General features: G+C 44.5%; 1 protein-coding gene across 2 annotated transcripts in view; it reads right to left on the reverse strand.

Moving 5' to 3' along the window:
- The window catches only part of GON4L (gon-4 like), a 28097-nt gene extending 4985 nt beyond the window's left edge, over positions 1–23112 (reverse strand). For both annotated transcript variants that reach the window (XM_030465298.1, XM_030465297.1), the window contains exons 1-23: positions 22979–23112; positions 21618–21692; positions 21244–21294; positions 20630–20680; positions 19927–20022; positions 19584–19688; positions 17740–17910; positions 16705–16897; positions 14271–14372; positions 13556–13596; positions 13279–13382; positions 10437–10635; positions 9514–9600; positions 8866–9037; positions 8030–8174; positions 7701–7851; positions 6955–7071; positions 4291–6030; positions 3480–3723; positions 2411–2592; positions 1841–2038; positions 552–695; positions 11–154 (exon numbers count right to left, since the gene is read on the reverse strand). In XM_030465298.1, coding sequence (XP_030321158.1) covers positions 11–154; positions 552–695; positions 1841–2038; positions 2411–2592; positions 3480–3723; positions 4291–6030; positions 6955–7071; positions 7701–7851; positions 8030–8174; positions 8866–9037; positions 9514–9600; positions 10437–10635; positions 13279–13382; positions 13556–13596; positions 14271–14372; positions 16705–16897; positions 17740–17910; positions 19584–19688; positions 19927–20022; positions 20630–20680; positions 21244–21294; positions 21618–21662 — 4482 coding nt within the window. In that variant the 5' untranslated portion in view covers positions 21663–21692; positions 22979–23112. The remainder of the gene's footprint in view (positions 1–10; positions 155–551; positions 696–1840; positions 2039–2410; positions 2593–3479; positions 3724–4290; positions 6031–6954; positions 7072–7700; positions 7852–8029; positions 8175–8865; positions 9038–9513; positions 9601–10436; positions 10636–13278; positions 13383–13555; positions 13597–14270; positions 14373–16704; positions 16898–17739; positions 17911–19583; positions 19689–19926; positions 20023–20629; positions 20681–21243; positions 21295–21617; positions 21693–22978) is intronic.
- Between the last annotated feature and the right edge of the window lie 6 nt (positions 23113–23118).

The following is a 23118-nucleotide window of genomic DNA, read 5'->3' on the forward strand; positions in this document are numbered from 1 at the left end:
ATTGCTCCACCTCATATTCCTTTTCTTCTGTCCAGTTGATCTCCTCAAAGTCTCCCATGCGGCTGACTGAGGGCCTTAAGTGATCAAAGAACACTGAGAACTCATCCTGCAGGTGGTCGTGGCCCTTCAGCAGTTGCCACATTTGGGTCTTCAGCTGCAAGGGAGAAATCCAGAAGCAATGAGTGTTTCATTTCATGTTGCCACCTTCTTCTCAGAAGGTTATTTCTCCAAACAAGCGGAACCCTGAGGGTTAGGAGACCTCCCTCCCACATGGAAGCTGATGCTTGGTCCTATCCAATGAGCCTTTTGAGGTCATTCCACCCCCACCTGGCACAGAAAGAGCCCTCCAGAATTCTAGGCAGACTCTGTATGAGGCATTAAGCTAAAATTTCACCTGCAAGGTGAAGGTAGGGGAGAGGAAACACCCAGGTCAGTTAATCAGAAAGCCTCTTGAAGAGGGAACTTCTCCCTCTACCACGCTCCACAGAGGGAGATGATAAAAACCTTTGTGGCCCTCAGGGGTTTGGAGTGAAAGGAAATCCCTGGATTACCTCTGCAATCTCCTGGGGGAGGCAGTCTGCACAACCCTGGAGAACTTTGATGATCTTTTGATGGTGGGCAGGATTTTCAGCAAAACAAATCTCCAGCTGCCTGAGGAACTTGCGGCTTTTTTCAAATGCTTGTTGCTCCTCAAACTGACCAAAAGAGAAACATTTCTTGAATCACAGAATCATAGAACTGGCTGGGTTGGAAGGGACCTCAGAGATCATCAGCTCCAACCCTTGATCCACTCCCCCCGTGGTTCCCAGCCCACTCAGTGCCACATCCAGGCTCTTTGGAAAGATCTCCAGACACGGAGAATCCACCCCTTCCCTGGGCAGCCCATTCCAATGCCTGATCACCCTCTCCAGAAAGAAATTCTTTCTCATCTCCAACCTAAACCTCCCCTGGCACAACTTGAGACCCTTTGTGCCCTCTTGTCTTGCTGAGAGTTGCCTGGGAAAAGAGCCCAACCCCCCCCTGGCTCCATCCTCCTTTCAGGGAGTTGCAGAGAGTGATGAGGTCTCCCCTGAGCCTCCTCTTCTCCAGCCTCAACACCCCCAGCTCCCTCAGCCCTTCCTCACAGGAATTCTGCTGGATCCCTTCACAGCCTCCTTGCTCTTCTCAGCACCTCAATCTCCTTCCTGAGCTGAGGGGCCCAGAACTGGACACAGGACTCGAGGTGTGGCCTCCCCAGGGCTGAGCACAGGGGCAGAACATGAGGTCTGAAACTATTTCCAAGCTTCTCTTGTTAGCTTAAGCAAGCAATAAAACCTTGTGTTGCTATTTGCTTTCCATTTGTATTTGCTAACTATTGCAAAACCAGGAAAAGGTGAAGGAAAAGAAACAAGACTCTGATCAGGATTTCTGTGAGCTCTAAAGTTGTGCTTCAACCTCATGCATGGAAGGTAGGAAACTCCAGAAAGAATCTAGGAGGTGAAAACCTCTGTCTTACAAAGCAGAAAGCTCATCTGTGAGATAAGGGAACTGTTCCACTGCTGGATCTGCACATTCTGCAGTGTAACTGGGAGAGGTCAATTGACCTCAATTCTGAGGTCAATCTCAGACTTAAGCACTTGACTTTTCAATAAAACAAAGGGAAGTTATTATTCTTTCAATAAAAGAAAGGGAAGCAAATGGATCTTAAACGACCTTAGAGGTCCCTTCCAACCCTGAAAATTCCATGATTCTATGAAATGGTTTACATTTCTTAGCCTAGGAAGAACTCCTTACTCTTTCACTCCCACAAGCATTCATATTGTCTGGTTCAAACCTGGTCTCCTCTTTTCATTTGACCTACCAGCCCACACTCCAAAGCTTGTTCTGGTAAAAGAAAGGCAGCAAAATCTGTGAGCAACTGTGGCCACTCGTGCAGGAGTTTCTGTAAAGTGGAATAGAGATCCACAGCTGTTCTTTTGTCTGTGTTGATCTCAAACTCGTAGATCACACGCAGGAAATCTTCATACTTCCCAGGAACATTCTGCAAGGCTTCCCGAACCTGGAAAGAGCAACAGGAGCTTTACAGGACCATGTAGCATCCAGGAAGCAGCCACATTAATCATCTTTGATCTCTTGCTACTCAGAGTTTACACAGAGCTTTGGGTTTGGTTGAGTCAACCAAAGTTTCTTCCTTAAAGCTAAATTTGAACTGCTCCCAAGAGAGGAGGGAACCAAATCCAAGGTGCTGACAGCAACCAGAGCAGGACAGAAACCAAGAAAATTCATAGGTTGAGCTAAAGAGAAAAGTGCAGGAGCACCATGAGGGGTGCTATGAACACCTCACTCCATCCCACCCAGCTGGAATTGGCAGCCACGTGGCTCAGGCCACGTTGGAGCTCTCAGCCTCCCAGATTCCTGTTTCTGGGCTCACCCTGCTGAGATAAGCTTGGGCAAATGCCAGATCCTTCTGTTCCCTCAGGGGATCCCTCTCCAGGATGTCCTCATCATACAAGAGGAGCAGCTTGGATGTATCTTTGCTGGCACGAGCCCGGCCCCTCTTATTTCTGGTTCTGTGGGAGCTCCTGCTCTTCCCAGGGGCTTTCAGATTTTCTCCTGTGAAGAAGCACAAAGAGACTTCTACAGAAACCCTTCAGCCATTCCCTGGGCTGGCAGACAATGACTTTTCTACATCAATATTGCAACAGAGAAGCAGTTTTCAGATTTAAAACTGAACTGTTTATGCTTTCCTCTAAGAGCCTGAGTGAGAAACTCTTCATTAGTCAGGTTGGCTAATGGGCTTTAAATTGGTTATTTAATTGTATAGCACCTGACAGGAAAAATTTCTACATCTACTGCACAGCAGGAGCCAAAAACCTGCAGCATGTGAACAGAGATAGAATGTGAGCAGCAGAGCTGGCTGTGACATTTGTAATTCATTAACTTTGTTATTTAGGTGAATCAAACGAACATCACAGGTAGATAACTGGTGTCACATAACAGGGAATGAAACAGTGTGCCCAAGAGTTGCTTATATCAAGATTTTTTCTGTCTTTAGACTAAGAATCTGTTGGTTTAATTGCCTGAGGTTCACCTACCACTTGCTAAATACTGCCAAGGTCCTGTTTTGTTTCATTTCTTTTTCCCCAACAGGACCTTACAGAGCAAACTTCAATTTAGCAAAGATTTGACTACTTGGTGTTGTTCTTATAGAGGTGCTGGGCATTAGCTGACACAAAGCAGACATCTTCTGACTGCAGATGTTTGAAGCCTAAATGCATTACAATGGACTTGGTTCACATGCAGAAAAGCTTCTGTGCCAAGAAGTGTTTTAATACAATTGTGACTGGGTCTCAAAATATAATTTCCAGATAGAAAGCATCACAAGGCTCACATAAGCTCAATTAAATTAATCCCAGATCCAGCTTCCCCATTGTTTTGCTGTTCATGCAGAGCAGCTCCACTTCCCCATGTCCAGATCAGAAAAAAGGAACAGAACTGACCTGCTGGCATTCTGTGGGCTTCCACCTGTGGGGCTGTCTTGGTCAAGGTGAAAGCAGATTTAGGTTCCTCTGATGTATCTCCACATATTTCATCATCTTTCTGTGAGCTCTCTATTCCTTCCCCTTCCTCCTCCTCCTCTTCCTCAGGCTCAGAGTTCTCTTCCTGGGAATTCTCCTCTTCAGAATCTCCTTCTTGGCTCAAACGTCTCTCTGTTGCAAGCCAAGTGAGTTTTTCCATTGTCTCCTTCAAAAGCAACACCAAAAAATCCATCACATTGTTTGGTTTAGTGGCATTCAGCACCAAACTCACCCCATCAGAATTCTAACAGCAAACTTCACAGATCAACAACTAGAGGATTCTGCTGAAGGGACAGAACCCAACAAGAACCAGAGCTGCCTCTTTTTCTATCATGTACAACATTACATTTCAGAATCTGCCACTTATAAAAGCCTTAAATGAGGTGAGATTCCTTCATGATCATCTCAGCACTTAAAGGCTTGCTAGAGCTGTGACCTGGAAAGTTATTTTCACTTAAAATACTTCATATTAAAGAACAGCCTCAGCTGAGGGAGTCCTTACAACTCAGCAGAATTTAAATCAGAGTATTTGCAAGATATTCCTTTAGCTTGGGCTTCAAATCTTCTCTAGAAAAATGTGGTGCCCCTTTCTCTGTAGAACAGCACAGTAACCACCCTGCTACACAGCAAACAGGACAGCTTCCCACTGGGATTTGCCCTGACTCCACTCAGGTGTTTCAGGAAACCTGGTCCTTGTCATCAGCAAGTTTTTAAAAGTTTTATTTGCTTTTACCTGAAGTTCTGGCACTGAAAGAATGGATTCTTCTGAGGCTGATGACATCTCTTCATCCTCATCTTGTGTAAAATCATCAAAGTCATCTTCTTCCTCCTCTTCTTGTCCTTCTTTCTCTCCTCCAGCTTCAGGGCCAGCTGGGGTCCCAACAGACTGGCCATCTATACTGGATGAATCCTCTGGTCTTCCAAGTGGACTACTAAACTCTGCCTCAACATCTGCTGTGTAAGAAAGATTCTTTGGAGATTCACTGCTTCCCTGTGGTCCAGCACCTCCCCCCCCTGCATCCCTCTGCTGCTCCCCACAGGGAGGTGACTGCAAAGCTTGGGGTGGTTCTTCTCCCTTCTCATCACAGGAAACATGTTCCTTCTTCATGTCTTTCAGGTCATTGGAACATGAACATGCAGCCTCCATGTTCAGCTCCTGACCAAGATCCAGCAGGAATTCCTCCTTCACTTCAGCACAAAGATCTCTCTTCTGTGTTGGGTTTCCTTCCTTGGGAGCAGCATTTGGATCTTCAGGCTCCATTTTCATTGCTTCATCTGCAGCTTCTAAATGAGGCAAAAGGTCCACAGACAATGGCTCTGAAGGGTTCTTCTCTCCTTCTACCACTGTCCAGCTGCAGCAATCACTCTTGGTTACCTTCTCCTGACTGCCATGAATTGAACTGGCAGGATTTGTACTGCACTCCTTCTTGGGGGAGACAGCAGAGCAGGAGATGTAGAGCTCTGGGGGCTCAGCCTTGGGCTCCACTGTGGGATAGGGATTTTTGGTGTTGCCAGGAGTGCAGGGAGGAACCAGAGTCAACTGCTCTTCATTTTCACCAACTGGTGATGCCGAAAGACCAACAGGGTTAGGAGAGACAATCAAAGAAGGGATTGAAGAAGTCACCAGAGGCTGATTTAAGGGACAAGGAAAAGTGGAAGGATTTACCAACAGGGTGGTAACTGGGATAGCCTGAGTGCCTCTCCCAACTGCTGTATTGATGGGTTGAATCATATTGCAACCATTGCCTATATTGACCACTTTCACTGTGGTTGCAGGCACGGTAAGGATGACAGGAGATGGCTGAATCAAAGGTGAAGCCTTTAGCAGGGGGGCAGATTTGGTCCCTTTTTTCTTCTGGTAGCCCTTCCGAACACACGGCTTGCGGATTTTCGCTCCGGCCAGAGCTGGCAACATCAGTTTGGGCTGAAATGTGACTGGATTTGAGGACACCAGAGCTGGTGGTAAAGCAGCTGAGAAAGCTTGTCTGGTGTCTGAATGTGAAGTGGAGAGGACACTGGGAAATTCCAAGCCATCCCCACTTCCTACCACTGCTGGGACATTCAGAGGCTGCACCCCAGGAACCGTCTGCACGACTGCCGCGGGTTGGATGAGCCGAGGGATCTGCACCATAACCTTGCTGGGAGGAGCTTCTGATTGGGACAACTTCACAGTTTTCTGCATGTTAATTGTGTTGGAACTGGGCTGGAGACAAGGGCTTGGTCGAATGAGGACAGGTTTCAGAGCTGAAGACCTCTGCCTCCTCCAGGCTCTCCTAGAGAATCGATTGGCGAGGGGCTTTAAGGTCAGTACTAATCCCTTTGGCATGAGCAGGGGGTATTTGTCATCAGATTCTGCATCTGAAGTTTCCTTTCCTGTTGCCAAAAAGACAGATTCTGCATCAGGTGAACCTGGCATCTCCCTGGCATCTTCTGCTAATTGCTTCAGCTCCCCCTGAATGGAGGGCAAGCTGGCCTAAAGGGAACAAGAGTTTATTAGTCCAGTCCATTGGCTGCTCCTCTATCACCACCTTCAAACAGCACCACAGAAGGTGACAGACAGCAGCTTGCTTCTAAAGTGGGGTTTATTTACTTTACTCTACTCTGTATTGCTTTATATTCACTGTGTATTGCTTTATATTCACTATGTATTACTTTATATTCACTATGTATTGCTTTATATTCACTGTGTATTGCTCCAAAGCCTTTAAAACAATCTCAAAGCCTGAAAGAAACAACAGAATTGAGCAGTTTTATAAGAAATCACAGAATGCCAGGTTGGAAGGGACCTCAAGGATCAAACTTTCTAGGTAGAAAACAATGAGGTGGCCCAGCAGCCTGTAAAGCTCAGTCTTAAAACTCTCCACTGGAGGGAAAGGTTCCTTTAATAAATACAGAATTTGGTCAGAAGGAAGCATCACTGTAACAATGAAATACAATGGGTGATTAAGAGAATTGGGTTTTATGGCATCTAATTTTTTCCTCAGACAGAGTTCTCCTTGACTGACTCACAGGCATGATCACTCTGCCTCCAGCTTAGTCTTCCTTGTGTACAAAATAAAAGAGCTCCCAGAGAAAGAATCCTTACCAAGATTGGGGTAGAACAAAAAAAACAAATACACTGAAGGTGAAGAGAACATTAAAAAAAAAAACAAACAACAAATCACCCCAACTGCCCTGATTTCTTCTCTCAGAAGGTGAGGTTTAAGGGGGAAGAACACAACCTCCCATGCAACACAATCAGTCCTACTTTTAACTTCACAGCTCCCTCTGGACCTTGGCTGTAAAGGCAGAAAACACACCCATACCCAGAAAAAAAAAACCAAAAAACCAAAAACCAAAGAAATCAACCCAACAGCAAGACAAACAAACTACCTGGATGAAGAGGAGCAGAAATTACCTTCAGCCAGAATGGGAGGCGATGCTCTTCTCTCTCCACAGGTGGCTTCCACTCATGAGGTTGGATTTCCTCACAGCACTTGAACAGAACAGGCAACTGCTTTGTCTTTTTGTAGTACTGTGTGGAGAGAGGAGAGGATGCAAGACAAAGTGACTCTGGTCAGCTCACTGCTGGCTGGGAGACAGGGGTTGTTAATGCAAAGGTGTTAATGGGAATAAAGTGATTCTCCTTGGCACTGCTGTAGTGAGGTGCAGAAACATGAAAAAGGAATAATAAAGCTGAACAAGAGTCCACTGCTACCTTGGTTTCCCTCAAAAGAAAGCCTGAAGCTCTAGCAGATGTGCAGGCAGACTTGCTCTAAGTATTTTTGGTTCTTATTCTCTCTTGAGCCATTGGATATGGGCAGGACATGTGGCCAGCTGGACTCTCAGCAGTTGTTTCAGCTTCACTGCCTCAAGGTTATTTGTAGGAATTTGTCAGGATTCCTGCTGCCACAATGGTTCTAAGAATGTCTGCCAGACTCTAAAGAGTCAAAAACAACAACCCAAGGACTTGCAAAGCACAGAGGATATGCTCTGTGTGAAGAAATCCTCATTGCTAACAAAAAAGGATGTTATTAGCTTTTAAAAAAGGTGTCAGCACACACACAAAAAAAAATCAGGCCCTTGGAACAAAGAGCATTTCTCTTCTTGTACACCAAAAGCAACCAGACACAAAGATTAAACCCACCCAACCCCATCACTTACTCTGATGATGTTATCAGGGGCTCGATTCATATTGAGGTTCTTGATTCTCACTGTCAGCTGGTGGGCAGTTTTTGTTGGCAAGAGATATTTGCTGATTAAAGGCTTTGGAAACTCTGTCCCTTCAAAATGTTTCAAACCTAAAGCTAATAAACTGAAGAAGAAAGGAAAAAAGGAGTTAAAAAAAAAAGTATTTTAGAGAGTAGAGCAGATTATTTGGATGTGATCTTACACAATATGCAGATAACCCAAAAGTTTCCATGCTAGAAATTCTCTCTTGAAGAAAGAAACCAACTTTGGAGGCATTTTAGTCAATAATTCTAAGCACCTACTTGTCCTCTGCCTTGGTGAAGATAATCTTGTCCCGGGGAGGGTTTGCTTTCAAAGAACATATTGGTAGTAACTCTGGATACATGAAGACTTTCCTGGTTGCCAAAATCCATGCCACTTGTTTTGGCAAACATGGAAATTCACTGGCTGTGAAAAGAATGAATAAATAAGGATAGAGAGGTATCCATGGACATGAAACCACTGACTTCCTGAAAACACCTGGGTTTTTAATCCCTTCACTGTAAAAAGGGACAGACTTTCTCCCTGGGTTTTAGAATTTGCCTGTTTCCTAGGTTTTGTCCTTCAGGTTATATCAACAAAAGGTAAAGTTACTTTCCCCTTCCATCTTTCCTTTTGCTCTGACATGAAAAAGCACTTGGAAAGAGCTCTGTTTATTTCAAGTGAGTTCACTCTCTAGGAAAAACAAAGTAAAACACTCAGATAACTTGAAATCAAGTTTTAAAAAGATAAAATACTCCAATGAAAGGAGTATTTCCTTGATGCTTGTTAACCAGCACATCTAGAACAATTATTTCCAGTTTCACAGGTTTTTTTGATGGGCTTCTGCACCTCAAAACATCACCTGCAGAATGATAAATGGCAGGATTATGATGTCAATCCAAAGCCAACAGCTCACACCACATGTTCACTGGTCAAGAAGTAAAAAATGCAGTGAAGGAAGTGGATGGTTTCATCTAAAAATACCTCACAAGATTAAAGAAAAAAGAAAAAAAGAGAAAATCTGAATTCTAAACAGCTGTCTGAACTGGATCTCATCTGAGGGGTGCAGAGAATGAATTATCTCCCCCTGGAAATGCTTCCCCTTTCCTGTACTTACCACTCTTCTTCACAGCTTTCCGTGGGCTCCAATCAACTTGGACTTGGGCATGAAAATCTTCAATGAGCTGCAAAGCTCCCTTTAAATTACAGGGCTGGAACATGGTTTGGAATTTGGGGTTGAAGGGCTGACGAAGGAGGGAAGAGCTCCGAGCAAAGTTCCCAAGCTCACTCTGCAAAAAATGACCCAAAAGGAGCTAAAAGGAGGTGGCTCCCAAAGGGCAGGATGGATGCCATGCAATAAACAAACAAAAAACAAATATATAAATAGCTGGGGAAGTTACAGGCATAAAAAAGCAGCGTGGTGCAGGTCTTATTTTGAAGCAAATTTTCCTTCTGTTCCTTGGCAGAACCTTTGCAGGTGCCAGAATGTTCCCTAATTAGAGAAGCTCTCTTGTTTTAACTTTGTTTGCAATATTTCCAAGGAAAGAACACAAAAAGCAGGCACAAGACAATTCAAAGCAGTGTTATTAGTCAGCACAACATGAATTATTTAAGTACTGAGCATCTTCCTAACAGGCTGAGAGCATCATTCTCTTATTAAGAGGGAGTTACTCTCAATTTAATGGGAAGAATTAAAGATATTGAGCTCTAAGTATCTCCAGTAATCAGCAAATTCATGGAGCTTTGATTTTAAACATATCCTTACCAAAAACATCCTGGTGGTACTGGCCTCTGAGCTTAAAGCTGGGTTGGAGCTTGCAAGAAGGTGGATTTGAGTCAGAAGCTGAACGTGCTGGAAGAATAAAACCAGACATATGGGGTTTGGGGTTTTTTTTTTCAGTGTGTTGGAAACCCAAGAAACTGGAAAGCATTAAGTATAGAGGCAGAAAAATATCCCCTGAGCACCCCAAAGATCATAATCTGAGTTCAAAAAGCATCCCAAGGAACAGAAACTGAGGGGAAACTTCAATATCCACTGGCAGGAAGGGTATTCCACAGCTTTTGAACACATCTGTTTAGGTCTTAAGGCAGTTTCCTCACAACCTAATCAACACAGAAAGGGGTTATTTCCTAATTAAATACTTAAGGTTTTCTTTAGAAACAGTGCCTTCAGCTGTCAGAGCTCCTCCTGTGCATATAAACACCAAACATCTTGCTTTGCAGCTGAAAAACTAAAGCTCATTTACTTTAAAAAAAAAAAAATTCTTTAAGTCCAGCTTTTCATCTCTGCTGCTGACAGCTCTAAAGATGTTCCAACTGAATTTCTCCTGTTTTGTGTGGTGGGAGGAGGAAAAAAGAATCCAAATTACAGCAAGTAATATTCTCAGAAAGTAATAAAGAGTTGAAGAGAGGATTTTGACAGATTGCAGTCAGAATTCAAACGTGGCCAGGACAGTTATCACACCTGAGAACAACACAGATGCCAATAAATAAGATCAAAATAATTAAGATCCTTCACTGTGGAAACAGGCACAACAAAATAAACTATTAAAGATCCAGCTTTAAGTGGAGCTCTTTCAAATAATTTCTCTCATCAAACAAGAAGTGGTGCTTCTACCACTGGCTTTCCTTGTCCCTTGCAGTATTCAGTAAATATTAATGAGGTCAGAGCAGAAAACATATTATTACCTGCTGCATTTGCTGCTGGAGCCTCTTTCTTTGCATACTGTCCAGAACAAGGCTCTGGAGAGGCTTCTCATTTTGAGGTTTTGATTTTTCTGTTTCTTGTGGTAGTTTGATTGAGGACTTTTTCATTCTTAACTGCTCCAGTTGTTCCTTCACTGTCCTGTGTTGTTCATTCAGTAAATTGGCCAAAGGCTCTTCAAACCTGTCAGAGATCAGGCAACCAAACCACAGTGACTCTGACTGGATAAAAATCCACATTTATTTAGAAATCATGGAATGGTTTGGCTTAGGAGACCTCAGTGTTCACCCAGTGCCCCCTCCCATGAGCCCAGGGTGCTCCAAGCCCCATCCAACCTTCAACAATTCCAGGGATGGGGCAGCCACAGCTTCTGGGGGTGACCTGGGGCTCAGCACCCTCACCCCAAAGAATTTCTCCTCAATTTCTCCTCTCCATCTCCCCTCTTCCAGTTCAAAGCCATTCCCTCTCATCCCATCCCTCCAGGCCCTTGTCCCAAGTTCCTGCCCAGCTTTCCTGGAGCCCCTTCAGGCACTGGAAGGTGCCCCAAGGTCTCCCCAGCGCCTTCTCCTTCTCCTCCTCCTCCTCCTCCTCTTTCTCCTCCTTTTTTCCTTCTCCTTCTCCTTTTTTCCTTTCTCCTTTTTTCCTTCTCCTCCTCCTCCTTCTCCTTCCATCTCCTCCTTCCATCTCCTCCTCCCATCTCCTCCTCCTCCTCCTTCCATCTCCTCCTCCTCCTCCTCCCATCTCCTCCTCCTCCTCCTCCCATCTCCTCCTCCTCCTCCTCCTCCTCCTCCTCCTTCCATCTCCTCCTCCTCCTTCCATCTCCTCCTCCTCCTTCCATCTCCTCCTCCTCCTCCTCCTTCCATCTCCTCCTCCTCCTCCTCCTTCCATCTCCTCCTCCTCCTCCTTCCATCTCCTCCTCCTCCTCCTCCTTCCATCTCCTCCTCCTCCTCCTCCTTCCATCTCCTCCTCCTCCTCCTTCCATCTCCTCCTCCTCCTCCTCCTCCTTCCATCTCCTCCTCCTCCTCCTCCTCCTTCCATCTCCTCCTCCTCCTCCTCCTCCTTCCATCTCCTCCTCCTCCTCCTCCCCCCTCCTCCTCCTCCTCCTCCTCCTTCCATCTCCTCCTCCTCCTCCTTCCATCTCCTCCTCCTCCTCCTCCTCCTTCCATCTCCTCCTCCTCCTTCCATCTCCATCTCCTCCTCCTCCTTCCATCTCCTCCTCCTCCTTCCATCTCCATCTCCTCCTCCTCCTTCCATCTCCTCCTCCTCCTTCCATCTCCTCCTCCTCCTCCTCCTTCCACCTCCTCCTCCTCCTCCTCCTCCTTCCACCTCCTCCTCCTCCTCCTCCTCCTTCCATCTCCTCCTCCTCCTCCTTTCTTCCATCTCCTCCTTCTCCTTCTCTTCTCCAACCTGAACACCCCCAACTCTCTCCCCCTGGCTCCAGAGCTGCTCCACCACCTCCTCTGGATCACCACCAACACCTCTGTGTCCTTCTGGTACTGGGGACACAGAACTGGACTCAGTTTTAGCCCAGGAGGGTCTCCCCAGAGCCCAGATTTATCACCACCACTCCAGTCCTACTCAACAACTTGAAAAAAACCCCACAGTTATTTATACAGTTGCCTTATAGAGAAATCCTTTCATCTACCCCAGCAGTCCTGGGATGTAAACCTGCAACTCCTGATTCCCAGAGTAACTAAAGAGTCATGAGAAGCAATTTTATTTAACCTGCATCATCAGGCAAGGTCTGACCCCAAGGGACCACAGGTGGCATTTTACCACCAGGGGCTCCAGAAGGATCACACACTGGGGCAAATGCTGCCACTTAAAAATAAAAATAAAATTACATTTAAGTATTTCCTAGCTTTAAGCAGAGTACTCCACTAGATAGCTGCTGATTACTAAAGAGTTAACAACTTGAAGACTCTTGTAAACAGATAAAAGTGGGGAAGGGACTGCCTGGCAATGTAAAATTAATAATAAAATAATTACTTATTGAAATTAATAAGAAAAATGGATACAAATAGTCCATAGACTTTCCCTGCTTTTGCTCTGTAGCTGGTTTAAGAATTGCTGCACTCCCCTCTGGTACTGCTCATCCCAGAGAGAGTATCAAGAAAGCTCCAGCCTTCATTTTAGCTCCTTTCCCAAACAGATACAGCTAAATCTTGAGCTGATCTGCCCCATGAACAAGGAGACACTGTTCACACTTCACCTTCAGCCACTTTCTGGATCTGGTTAAATCAGGTGGGTTTATTTACCCAAAAGGAAGTGCTTTATGCTTTCCTCTCCAAGTAAAATCCACAAAACCCAACAGAAGCCATTTTCCAAACTTCCTATTAGTCTCAGGTCTAGGCCTTGGTTCTCTTACAGTGTCTTTTTCCTTAGAACAGGAAAGTTTACTTAAAAGCTAAGGTGACACACTTGGTCAGATCAGGTCCTTGTAACCAAGAAAATGTAAGGACAAGAAGAGACAGAAAACAGAAGAGAGAAGGGAGAGCACACAGATCACCATCCTGAGAGACCCTGGACAAGCCAGCACCAATCTTTTCCTGCAGGAATTCTGCTGTCTCTTCCTGAAGTTCCATTTTCCCTGCTCTCATCACCTTCTTCAGATGCAGGACCATCACTTCAGCCCAAGGTGGCAAACAAGCAACTGACTCAAGTGATGTGCTCAATCTGACAAATCAAAATGCCTCAGAGCTTCCCAAAGAGAAGCCTGTCCTGAAATGGAATTAACTCTTTGATGGCTGCAGGTAACCACAGGCTTTTCATCCTAACAGAGCTATTAATAATATTTTTCTTTTCATTTTATGACCATGATCCTACCTGAGTGCCTGGGGGGTATTAAAATTTGGCCTTGATTCTGTCACATTATCCTCATCTTCTGGCCCTTCATCTTCCATGTTTGAGAAACCCATCTCATCCTGAAACTGAGAGCAAACATGTGGCAAATCATGAAAAGCCAAAGAGTCAAAAAGAAAAGCCAAAAGAAAGCTCAAATTCACCACCATGTGACAGAGACCATCCCTTTACAGCTCCAGGGATTTCATCCCAGACCCAATAAAGTGTTATTATTCAGTGCTCCATCTGATCTATCACTTACTGTCTCAAACAGCTCCTCCATCAGTTCATTTACTTCCTTTTCTGCAAGGAAAATTAAAAAGAAGTCTGAGGATCCATTCTACAAGAAGCACTTAGCAATTCTGTCACAACATCAAATCATATAGGAAATCTCTCTTCCAAAGGGAAACCTCCTCTTGCAAAGCAAGAACCAAGAAGAAGGCCCTGATATTACATCCTTTTTTTTTTTAATTAAAAAAAAACCCAAATAAACTGAGGCTGTTCTGATTCAGAAATATTTCAGAACTTTAAATGGTGCAAATTAGGTTTTATGTTAACTTGGAACAAGACCTAAACCAAGTGTACTCTGAGAAGATGAAAAGTGGTACATTTATAAAACTAACTCAAAGATTGTGAGAACTTGGAGAAAATTCAATTACACTCAAGTCATAAGGCAAGAATTCTACCCTGAAAGGGATGAAGCTTCATGTAAGACTGCAGTATCATGGAAGTGGGTTTTGGGGGTTTTTTTTCAGTCTTTTCTATGGTATGAAGTTGCACAGGAGCTCAGACCAGACCCTTTCATGCACTCCCAGAAAGCCAAGTTTGGAAAGAAAAACTGTTCAAAGTCAATATAAAGATTTTATTTTATTTTTTTATATTAGACTAGACTGCAAAATCTTTGCACCAAATCATCACTTTTCAAAATTAATGACTAATCCTTCCAAGAAAAGAGATGGAATTCCCAAAGGACTTACTGGTAATTCTCACAGCACGATCATTCCTGAAGTCTTCTGTATCTGGTTCATCCAGATCTTCCAGGAAGTTGTACTCAGGGTCATCATCATCATCTGCTTCATCTAGGAAGAAAAATGTTTTGAAATGTCATTACCCTGCCCCAAACCCAATCACTTTCCAGGAGCAGAACCACTTTGCTGCCTGAGCCAGGTAGCCAAGAAGGCCAATGGCATCCTGGGCTGGCTCAGGAACAGCGTGGCCAGCAGGTCCAGGGAAGGGATTCTGCCCCTGTGCTCAGCTTTGGGGAGGCCACAGCTTGAGTCCTGTGTCCAGTTCTGGGCCCCTCAGCTCAGGAAGGAGATTGAGGTGCTGGAGCAGGTCCAGAGAAGAGCAAGGAGGCTGTGAAGGGATCCAGCAGGATTCCTGTGAGGAAGGGCTGAGGGAGCTGGGGGTGTTGAGGCTGGAGAAGAGGAGGCTCAGGGGAGACCTCATCACTCTCTCCAACTCCCTGAATCCTGGTTGCAGCCAGGTGTAGCCCCAACGGGATGAGGTTCAACATTCCAAGTGCTGGATCCTGAATTTTGGCCACAACAACCCCATGGGGAGCTCCAGAGTGGCAGAAAGGGACCTGGAAGGTGACCATGAGCCAGCAGTGTGCCCAGGTAGCCGAGAATCCCAATGGCTTCCTGGATGAGGAAGAGTGTGGCCAAGAGATCCAGGGAAAGGATTCTGCCCCTGGGGAGGAGGCCACAGCTTGAGTCCTGTGTCCAGTTCTGGGCCCTGAAATTCAGGAAGGAGATGGAGGCCCAAAGGAGGGAACTGGTGGAGGGATCCAGCAGAATTCCTGTGAGGAGAGGCTGAAGGAGCTGGGGGTGTTGAGGCTGGAGAAGAGGAGGCTCAGGGGAGACCTCATCACTCTCTCCAACTCCCTGAAAGGAGGTTGGAGCCAGGGGGGGGTTGGGCTCTTTTCCCAGGCAACTCTCAGCAAGACAAGAGGGCACAAAGGGTCTCAAGTTGTGCCAGGGGAGGTTTAGGTTGGAGATGAGAAAGAATTTCTTTCTGGAGAGGGTGATCAGGCATTGGAATGGGCTGCCCAGGGAAGTAGTGGATTCTCCGTGTCTGGAGAGATTTCCAAAGAGCCTGGATGTGGCACTGAGTGGGCTGGGAACCACGGGGGGAGTGGATCAAGGGTTGGAGCTGATGATCTCTGAGGTCCCTTCCAACCCCCACGGTTCCTGCTGCAATCAGAATGTTCCTTTTATGGCAGAGACACCAAACCTGCTCTCTTTCAAACTGAGCTTTTAGTGCCCCTTTTCATAGCCATTTTCCCCTCTAGAGAAGCTGCAGGTACTCTCTGGGACTTGGGTTTCAGCTACATGTAGGAAATCTGCAGTGATTCCATTTGGGGTTTTGTATTCAGTTTGCACAAACCTCAGCAAGCAGGAAATTCAGGATAAAAGAAAGTCAAGGTGTAAAGGTTGTTTTTGTTTTTTCTCAAATTAACACAATAGTTGTTTCTACCAAAATCATCAGAATCATCAAAACAGCAAAAAAGAAAAACAGCAAAAAAGAAAAACAGCAAAAAAGAAAAACAGCAAAAAAGAAAAACAGCAAAAAAGAAAAACAGCAAAAAAGAAAAACAGCAAAAAAGAAAAACAGCAAAAAAGAAAAACAGCAAAAAAGAAAAACAGCAAAAAAGAAAAACAGCAAAAAAGAAAAAGAGCAAAAAAGAAAAACAGCAAAAAAGAAAAACAGCAAAAAAGAAAAACAGCAAAAAAGAAAAACAGCAAAAAAGAAAAACAGCAAAAAAGAAAAACAGCAAAAAAGAAAAACAGCAAAAAAGAAAAACAGCAAAAAAGAAAAACAAAAAAACCCAATAATAGAACCATAATAAAAAATAAAAATAAAACCAATTAAAAAATAAAAATAATTTTAAAAATTAGTAATAAAAATAGTAATAAAATTAGTAATAATAAAAATAGTAATAATAAAAAAATAAATAAAAATACTAATAAAATACTAATAAAATACTAATAAAATACTAATAAAAATACTAATAAAAATACTAAAAAAATACTAATAAAAATACTAATAAAAATACTAATAAAAATACTAATCAAAATACTAATAAAAATACTAATCATGTCCCTGGATTCAGGTCTATCGATGCTGCCCCCTTCATGCCACAGCACCATGAATTAAGGGCTGAAACACAGAACTTTGCCTTATGCTTGTCAGCTCCTGCATGTGCTGGGTAGGAAATATTTCCAAGTGAGACATTTGAAGTACAAAACCCTCACACATGTCCACAGGAAGGTGAGGAAAGCTGATGGCAAGCAAACCACATGAACAAGAGCTGCAGCCAAGACCCTCCTGGATAAATGGAAAGGAAAAAGAGACCCAGACTTCCAGTGTCACCCCCAGTGTCACCCTCAGAAGCCTCTTGTCACCCACCTTCATTCTCCACATCATCATTCATCAGCCCCCCAAGCCACCTCTTCCACTCTTCATCATCTGCAGTGTTGGGATCATACATGTCAGGGGTGATATCTGGGGCTCTGAGCTCAGCCTCCAGCTGCCCCAGAGGAACATCCTTGAGTGGCCTCTTGGAACGGGTCCTGAAGGCAATGAGACTGTCTTCCAGAGGCTGGGAAGGGAAGGAAAAGCCCAAAGGAATGTCAATCCCTCTCCTCTTCTTGGTTTCCTCAGCAGTGAGGTGTTAAACCCAGCCAAAAAAAGTCTGCTACTAAAAACATTCTGTTCCTGCCACGTTTACTTCAATAATGAGACAGCTGAGCTTTGCTCTCACTGCTGAAGTGTTATTAATTATAAATATTAATACTTCTATTACATTAATAAATATTAATATTAATAAATAAATGAACAATACAGCTCATGCTGAGCTCTTTATCTGCTGCTGAGGAAGTTAAGACTCCATCTTGTCTCGATCCACTTGTAAGACTTGATTCTTTCCCCTCTTTCCTCCCCCCACTATCTGAACTGCAACTCCTCACCCCTGCCAAGTGAGCAGAAATGGGTTTCTCACTTGAAAAATGTTCTCTCAGCTCCCTCAGGTGTTACCAGTATCAGTTTACTGGTCATAAATAGGTATACTGGTAATAAATAAGCATACTGGTAACTGTAGAATCCAACTAAGCTGAGAGGATAACTTCTAAAAGGAAAATTGTTGCCCTGAGTTATGTAAATGCCAGAGAATTCCATGTAACAGCCAAACTAATGGCAGTGAGACTTCAGCATAAATAGAAACTAAAAGTATAATAAAAGAAATAAAAGATCATTAACACCTTTCCTAACCTCTGCTCTCCCAGAGCTAGTGCTCTCCACACCCTGAAGATTCAAGTTATTATTTAGTTACCAAAGGAGAGCAGAATGGAGTAAAAGTAGCAGAGAACATCAGAACTCCACCACATTTCTACCAGAATTCACTCAACTCAACTCCCACTGTCCCAAAATTCCCCAAACCAGTACCTGGTAAGAATCCATGCACACTGGGCTTGAAGCCAGTTCTTCATCCACTGCATGCAGCTTCTCCATGAATGTGCTGTCTTTGTTTTGCTTTGGTTTAGGAGGTGGTGGAGGTCCCATGGGCACTACTTCAGCACTAATGTGTCTCACAACAGGTGTAGCAGCCTTCTCCATCTAATTAAAAAGGCCTTTGTGTTAAAAGGTTTTATTTAGAACCTAAAGTTTCCAAGGACAAAGTCTTTTTTTTTTTTTTTCCTGACCACACAACAAAAACAGGAGAAATGCTTCACAGAAAAAAAAAAAAAGGGAGATTTCAAGAAAATACTCTTCAAAAGGCTTGAAGAAAGGGAGATGTTTGGAAGAGTGAAGCATCAGCTTCAAAGGAAGCAGAGTTGGGAAACCTGAGCACAATAATTGTGGCAACATTCCCACCCAAAAATCCCTGGGGAGTAGGAAGGGGAAGTATCAAAACATTATTTATTATCTGATTTATTATTATCTGATTCCTGTGCCTGTGGTCAGCTCTCATCAGCACTTTTTCCTTCTTGTCTGCTGATGCTCAGCTCCCACCACACTGCACCTCCTCCTCCTCTTCCTCCTTCTCTTCCTCCCCCTCCCCCTCCTTCTCTGCCTCCTCATCCTTCTTCTCTTCCTCCTCCTCCTTCTTCTCTTCCCTCCTCCTCCTTCTTCTCTTTCCTCCTCCTCCTTCTTCTCTTCCTCCTCTCCTTCTCTTCCTCCTCCTCCTTCTCTTCCTCCTCCTCCTTCTCTTCCTCCTCCTCCTCCTCCTTCTCTTCCTCCTCCTCCTTCTCTTCCTCCTCCCTCCTCCTTCTCTTCCTCCTCCTCCTCCTCCTTCTCTTCCTCCTCCTCCTCCTCCTTCTCTTCCTCCTCCTCCTCCTCCTTCTCTTCCTCCTCCTCCTCCTCCTTCTCTTCCTCCTCCCTCCTCCTCTTCTCTTCCTCCTCCTCCTCCTCCTTCTCTTCCTCCTCTCCTCCTCCTTCTCTTCCTTCCTCCTCCCCCCTTCCTCCTCCTCCGCCTCCTCCCCTTCTCTCCTCCTCCCTCCTCCTCCTCTTCCTCTTCCTCCTCCTCCTCCTCCTTCCTCTTCCTCCTTCCTCCTCCCTCCCTCGCTCTTCTTCCTCCTCCTTCCTCCGGTCTCCTCTTCTCTTCCTCCTCCTTCCTCCTCCTTCTCTTTCCTCCTCCTCCTCCCTCCTTCTTCTCCTCCCTCCCTCCTCCTTCCTTTCTCTTCCTCCTCCTCTCCTCCCTTCTCCTTCCTCCTCCCTCCTCCTCCTTCTTCCGTCCTCCTCCTCCCTCCCTTCTTCGTTCCTCCTCCCTCCTTCCTCCTTCTCTTCCTCCTCCTCCTCCTTCTCTTCCTCCTCCTCCTCCTTCTCTTCCTCCCCCCTCCTCCTTCTCTTCCTCCTCCCCCCCCTTCTCTTCCTCCTCCTCCTCCTTCTCTTCCTCCTCCTCCTCCTTCTCTTCCTCCTTTTCCTCCTCCTCCTTCTCCTCCTCCTTCTCCTGAGTGCATCACTCACCACAAACACCTTTATGCTTTTTACCTTTTCCTAAGCTAAGCTCACAAAGAAACTCTGCCCTCAAAGAAGAATCAGAAAAAAACCCCAACATTATCTAAGGAGAGCAAATTGTTTCCATTGCCACTGGGTTTTTAAGTTCTTTATTTCAAACTCTTTCTGCAAAGGTTGCACTTCACTGCTTGTGCAGGGCCCTAAAACCCACACAGCACCTGTAACCTCACCCCCTCTTTAGGCAAGAATGTTTCCTCCTAGGTGAAGAATTGAGGAATAATGACTGGAAATTGGTTCTAAAGAAAATAAAAACTGTCTGGCAAGTTTATTACCTCACAGAGTGTCCCTCCCTCTTCATCAGATGATCTCCTTGTCCTACATCTTTTTGCTCCCCGAGGGGAAGAAGCAGTGCTCTCCACATCACTTTCCAGCAAGCTCTGAAGAGCAAAAGATGCAGAATATAATCCAAAAATCATGTCCCAAGCAAACCCTTCTTCAAGCAATATTCCAAAGTTTCTTTTTTTAGTCAAACAGACAACAAAGAACTGAAGAAAGATGATTGGAAGGTCCTGGGTGACTTGCAAGCTTTCACATGTGAAGAATAAAGAGCATTTTCCTGCCTCAAAGAAGCAGAAAACCCCAAGCTGAAGAGATCTTTGTGGAAGTTGCATTTACCTCCTCTGCAGTCTCATCTTCATCCTCATCATCAGGGTGGTATTCTTCATCAGAGGAATCATCTTCTTCAAGAGGAATGTCCACAAACTGAGGTGGCTGCAACAGAGCAAAAGAAAGGTGACAACTTTTTAGAGGGAAGATCAATATTTGACTCTAATGGTGCACTGGCAAACCAAAGATTTCCAGCTGAGGAAATGCCATGAGGCTGAGAAAGAAAGGAAAAAAGCTGCAGAAATAAAATGATTGGTAAAGCAAAGTGGTTTGAAAAGGTGCAAGAAGAGGCACAAACATGATTTAGCATTTTTATGGTGAAAACACTGCAGGAGCAGACACCATCTCCTCATACTTGAATGGCCATTTATTCCTGCTCCACTTCTCCATCCTGCCTCCAGTAAATCTTCTGGAGCAGACAGAACTCAGGAAAGAGATCCAGGCCATGGATGAAACAGCCCCAGGAAGGAGCTACTCACAGCATGAGGCCTGGGCTGGGACATTTGCCCTCAGCAGTTTATTCCAGATAGAAGTTGGTGCAGTTCCAGGCAGGGGAATGTCACCATCCAGCAGCCAAAACCCCCTCTGGATGTCACCTTTTGGGCTCCTTCCACACCTTGTTTGTAATGGTCACCAGTATTCCCAACATGCCAGACACCAGTCTGCTCCACCCCTCCAGTCCAGGCTCTGAATTCCCAGGAATTCTGCTTACCTTCACCTCATTTGCCTTCTTAATTGGGGAAATATTCCAAGTTGGAATCACCTAAAGAGAGCAAAACCACTGTCACTGGAAAGCTCACCTTAGACAATCTAGTAAAACAAAATGAGTTTTGAGGCTTTGTTCTCCAAAGCAGCCAAGGAACACCAGGGACCCCACACAACACACCAGGGACCCCACACAACACACCAGGGACCCCACACAACACACCAGGGACCCCACACAACACACCAGGGACCCCACACACCAGGGACCCCCAGCACCAGGCACCCCACACACCAGGCACCCCACACACCAGGCACCCCACACACCAGGCACCCCACACACCAGGGATCCAAACAAAGTCTTTCTGCACTCCCCCTGGGATTGCTACAGGAGTAACTTAAGCAGGAGGGATACTGTCAGTTCACTGCATTTTCTGACTCTGAATGATTCCATTCTTCACATCTAAAATGTTTTTTTTTAATGTTTTAACTTATTTGTTCTTATTACAAATCAATCACACAAGAGCACACTTTACCCTTTATTTTTTTTTTAGAAAACCCAAGAACCAAACCCATTCAAGCAGGGGGGAAGGGTGCACCAGCAAAAGCAGATGGTGTACTTACCACTCCTTTCTCCACAACTTCCTTCAGTTTGGAACGAGTCATTTTGGGCTCCTGAGGGTTTAAAAGAAGAAAACAGCAATCTTCTCAGCTGGTTTCCTAACTGCAGACTTTTTCCCAACAATCCTCTACTACAAAACCTTTTTTTTTTTTTAATGTGTTACCTTTTAGACTTGATCAGAGCAACACCAAAAACAACCTCTCATAATTCATACACTACCTCCCTCATCCAGGTTGCAAGTCTGGTAATAAAACATAACTTCTGTTATTACCTATTCTCCCTTTTTTTTCACTGCCAGGGGCCAAGAGAAGCCTGGTGAAGGTATTGTGCCTTTGGAAGAACTGAAAGAACCAAACTGAAAAAGCTTTTTACTTACAAACAAAGGGATATCTTCTGTCTCACTGATGGCAGCTTTCATCATGGCAACCACGTGCTCATTTGTGATCACTTCCTACAGGAACACACACACACACAAAAGTATCCTTTACATTCAGTTTGTGAGGAAAAAACCCAGACTTTAGCTTAAAAGAAACTAGTTGGAAACACAAGGGAGAAATAACTCAGTGTACAATATATTTCCTGATTATATTTTAATAAAAAAAAGAGATTGGTGATGAGACAAGAAAATATAAAGTAATCCCAGCAGTGATAAACACCATTTCCATGACATTCTCTGTGAATGTTGCACAAAATACATTTGCAGCAGAAGGAAACAATCAAAACAAAAGCTCAAACCAGTTTCCCTTTCCTTCTGTCACATAATCAGTAAAATGTGGCAATCCCAAGCACATGAGAAATGCAACAGAAAATTAAAATCCTTAAGCACTCCCAGGCTTCCAGAATAGTAGAAGTCTGATTCTCTAGAGAAAATAGACTAATCTGTGCTCAGAAACATTGTTCCACATCATTTCAAACACCATTTTATATATTTAAAATAAAAAATAGAAGCAGAAGAGATCCAGTGCCTGTGACTGCCTCTTCTGAATGCCAACATCATGTTCCAAGGAAGGATTTCCAGCCCTTCCACAGTGCCATGTGACAGAGAAAGGCATTAATTTAAGGCACTTGCATAAAATCAGCAGGTGAAGCTGCCTGAAAGAATGGTGGCTGTTTGTCACAGGGCAAATACCCAAGATCACCTGGATTAGAGCAACACCAGCTGCTTGAGGGGGAGAGAAACAGCACAGTTTTTGATCCTGTGGGAAAATAAATGCTCTTGTTCTCTGCTCATGGGATAAACTAAAACAAAAACCTACAGGTGTAGAGTTAGAGTGTCACCAAACAGCTGTGACAGCACAAACACACAGTTCCTTTCTGGCTGGAAGTTGAGTGATGGATTAAAAGTTGGTTGGGGTGATTAATTAAGAGTAATGCATCTCTGTCAGCACCACTCCAGTTCCATCAGGACTTTGTCAGGAGCCAATTCCCTCCAAATAAGAAACAGGGAGCTCACAATTAACTCTCCTCACCTGGAACCACAAACAAGCATTTCATTCCATTCCTACTGCTGCAGCAAAGCAGCCCCATCTGCCACTGGGAATAAATGGAAGTCTGGGATCAACACCTCCTCACAAATCCAGGTGAATTACAAGCACACCACAATTTTCTGTAGCTTTTTATAGGAGTGATTGGGACGTGGGTGCCTCCCAAGTCTTTCTTGTTCAGGAAATGACACCCAGCTACTTCTAGTTTCTTTAAAAGCTGAGGATTTCCCTGTCCCAGTCTCCCTGCACTCACATGCAAGATGTTTCTCACGTTGACAACTGTCAGGTTGTGTTGTTTGGCTCCATCCTCTAAGGTGCGATCCAGAGCATCATCCAGTTTGATGTCACAGGACAAAGATCCCTCCTCTTCCTGACTTTTCCCTTCCTTTTCCT

The sequence above is a fragment of the Calypte anna genome, chromosome 25 (genome assembly GCF_003957555.1).
Source record: "Calypte anna isolate BGI_N300 chromosome 25, bCalAnn1_v1.p, whole genome shotgun sequence".
In the NCBI taxonomy this organism is placed as follows: domain Eukaryota; kingdom Metazoa; phylum Chordata; class Aves; order Apodiformes; family Trochilidae; genus Calypte; species Calypte anna.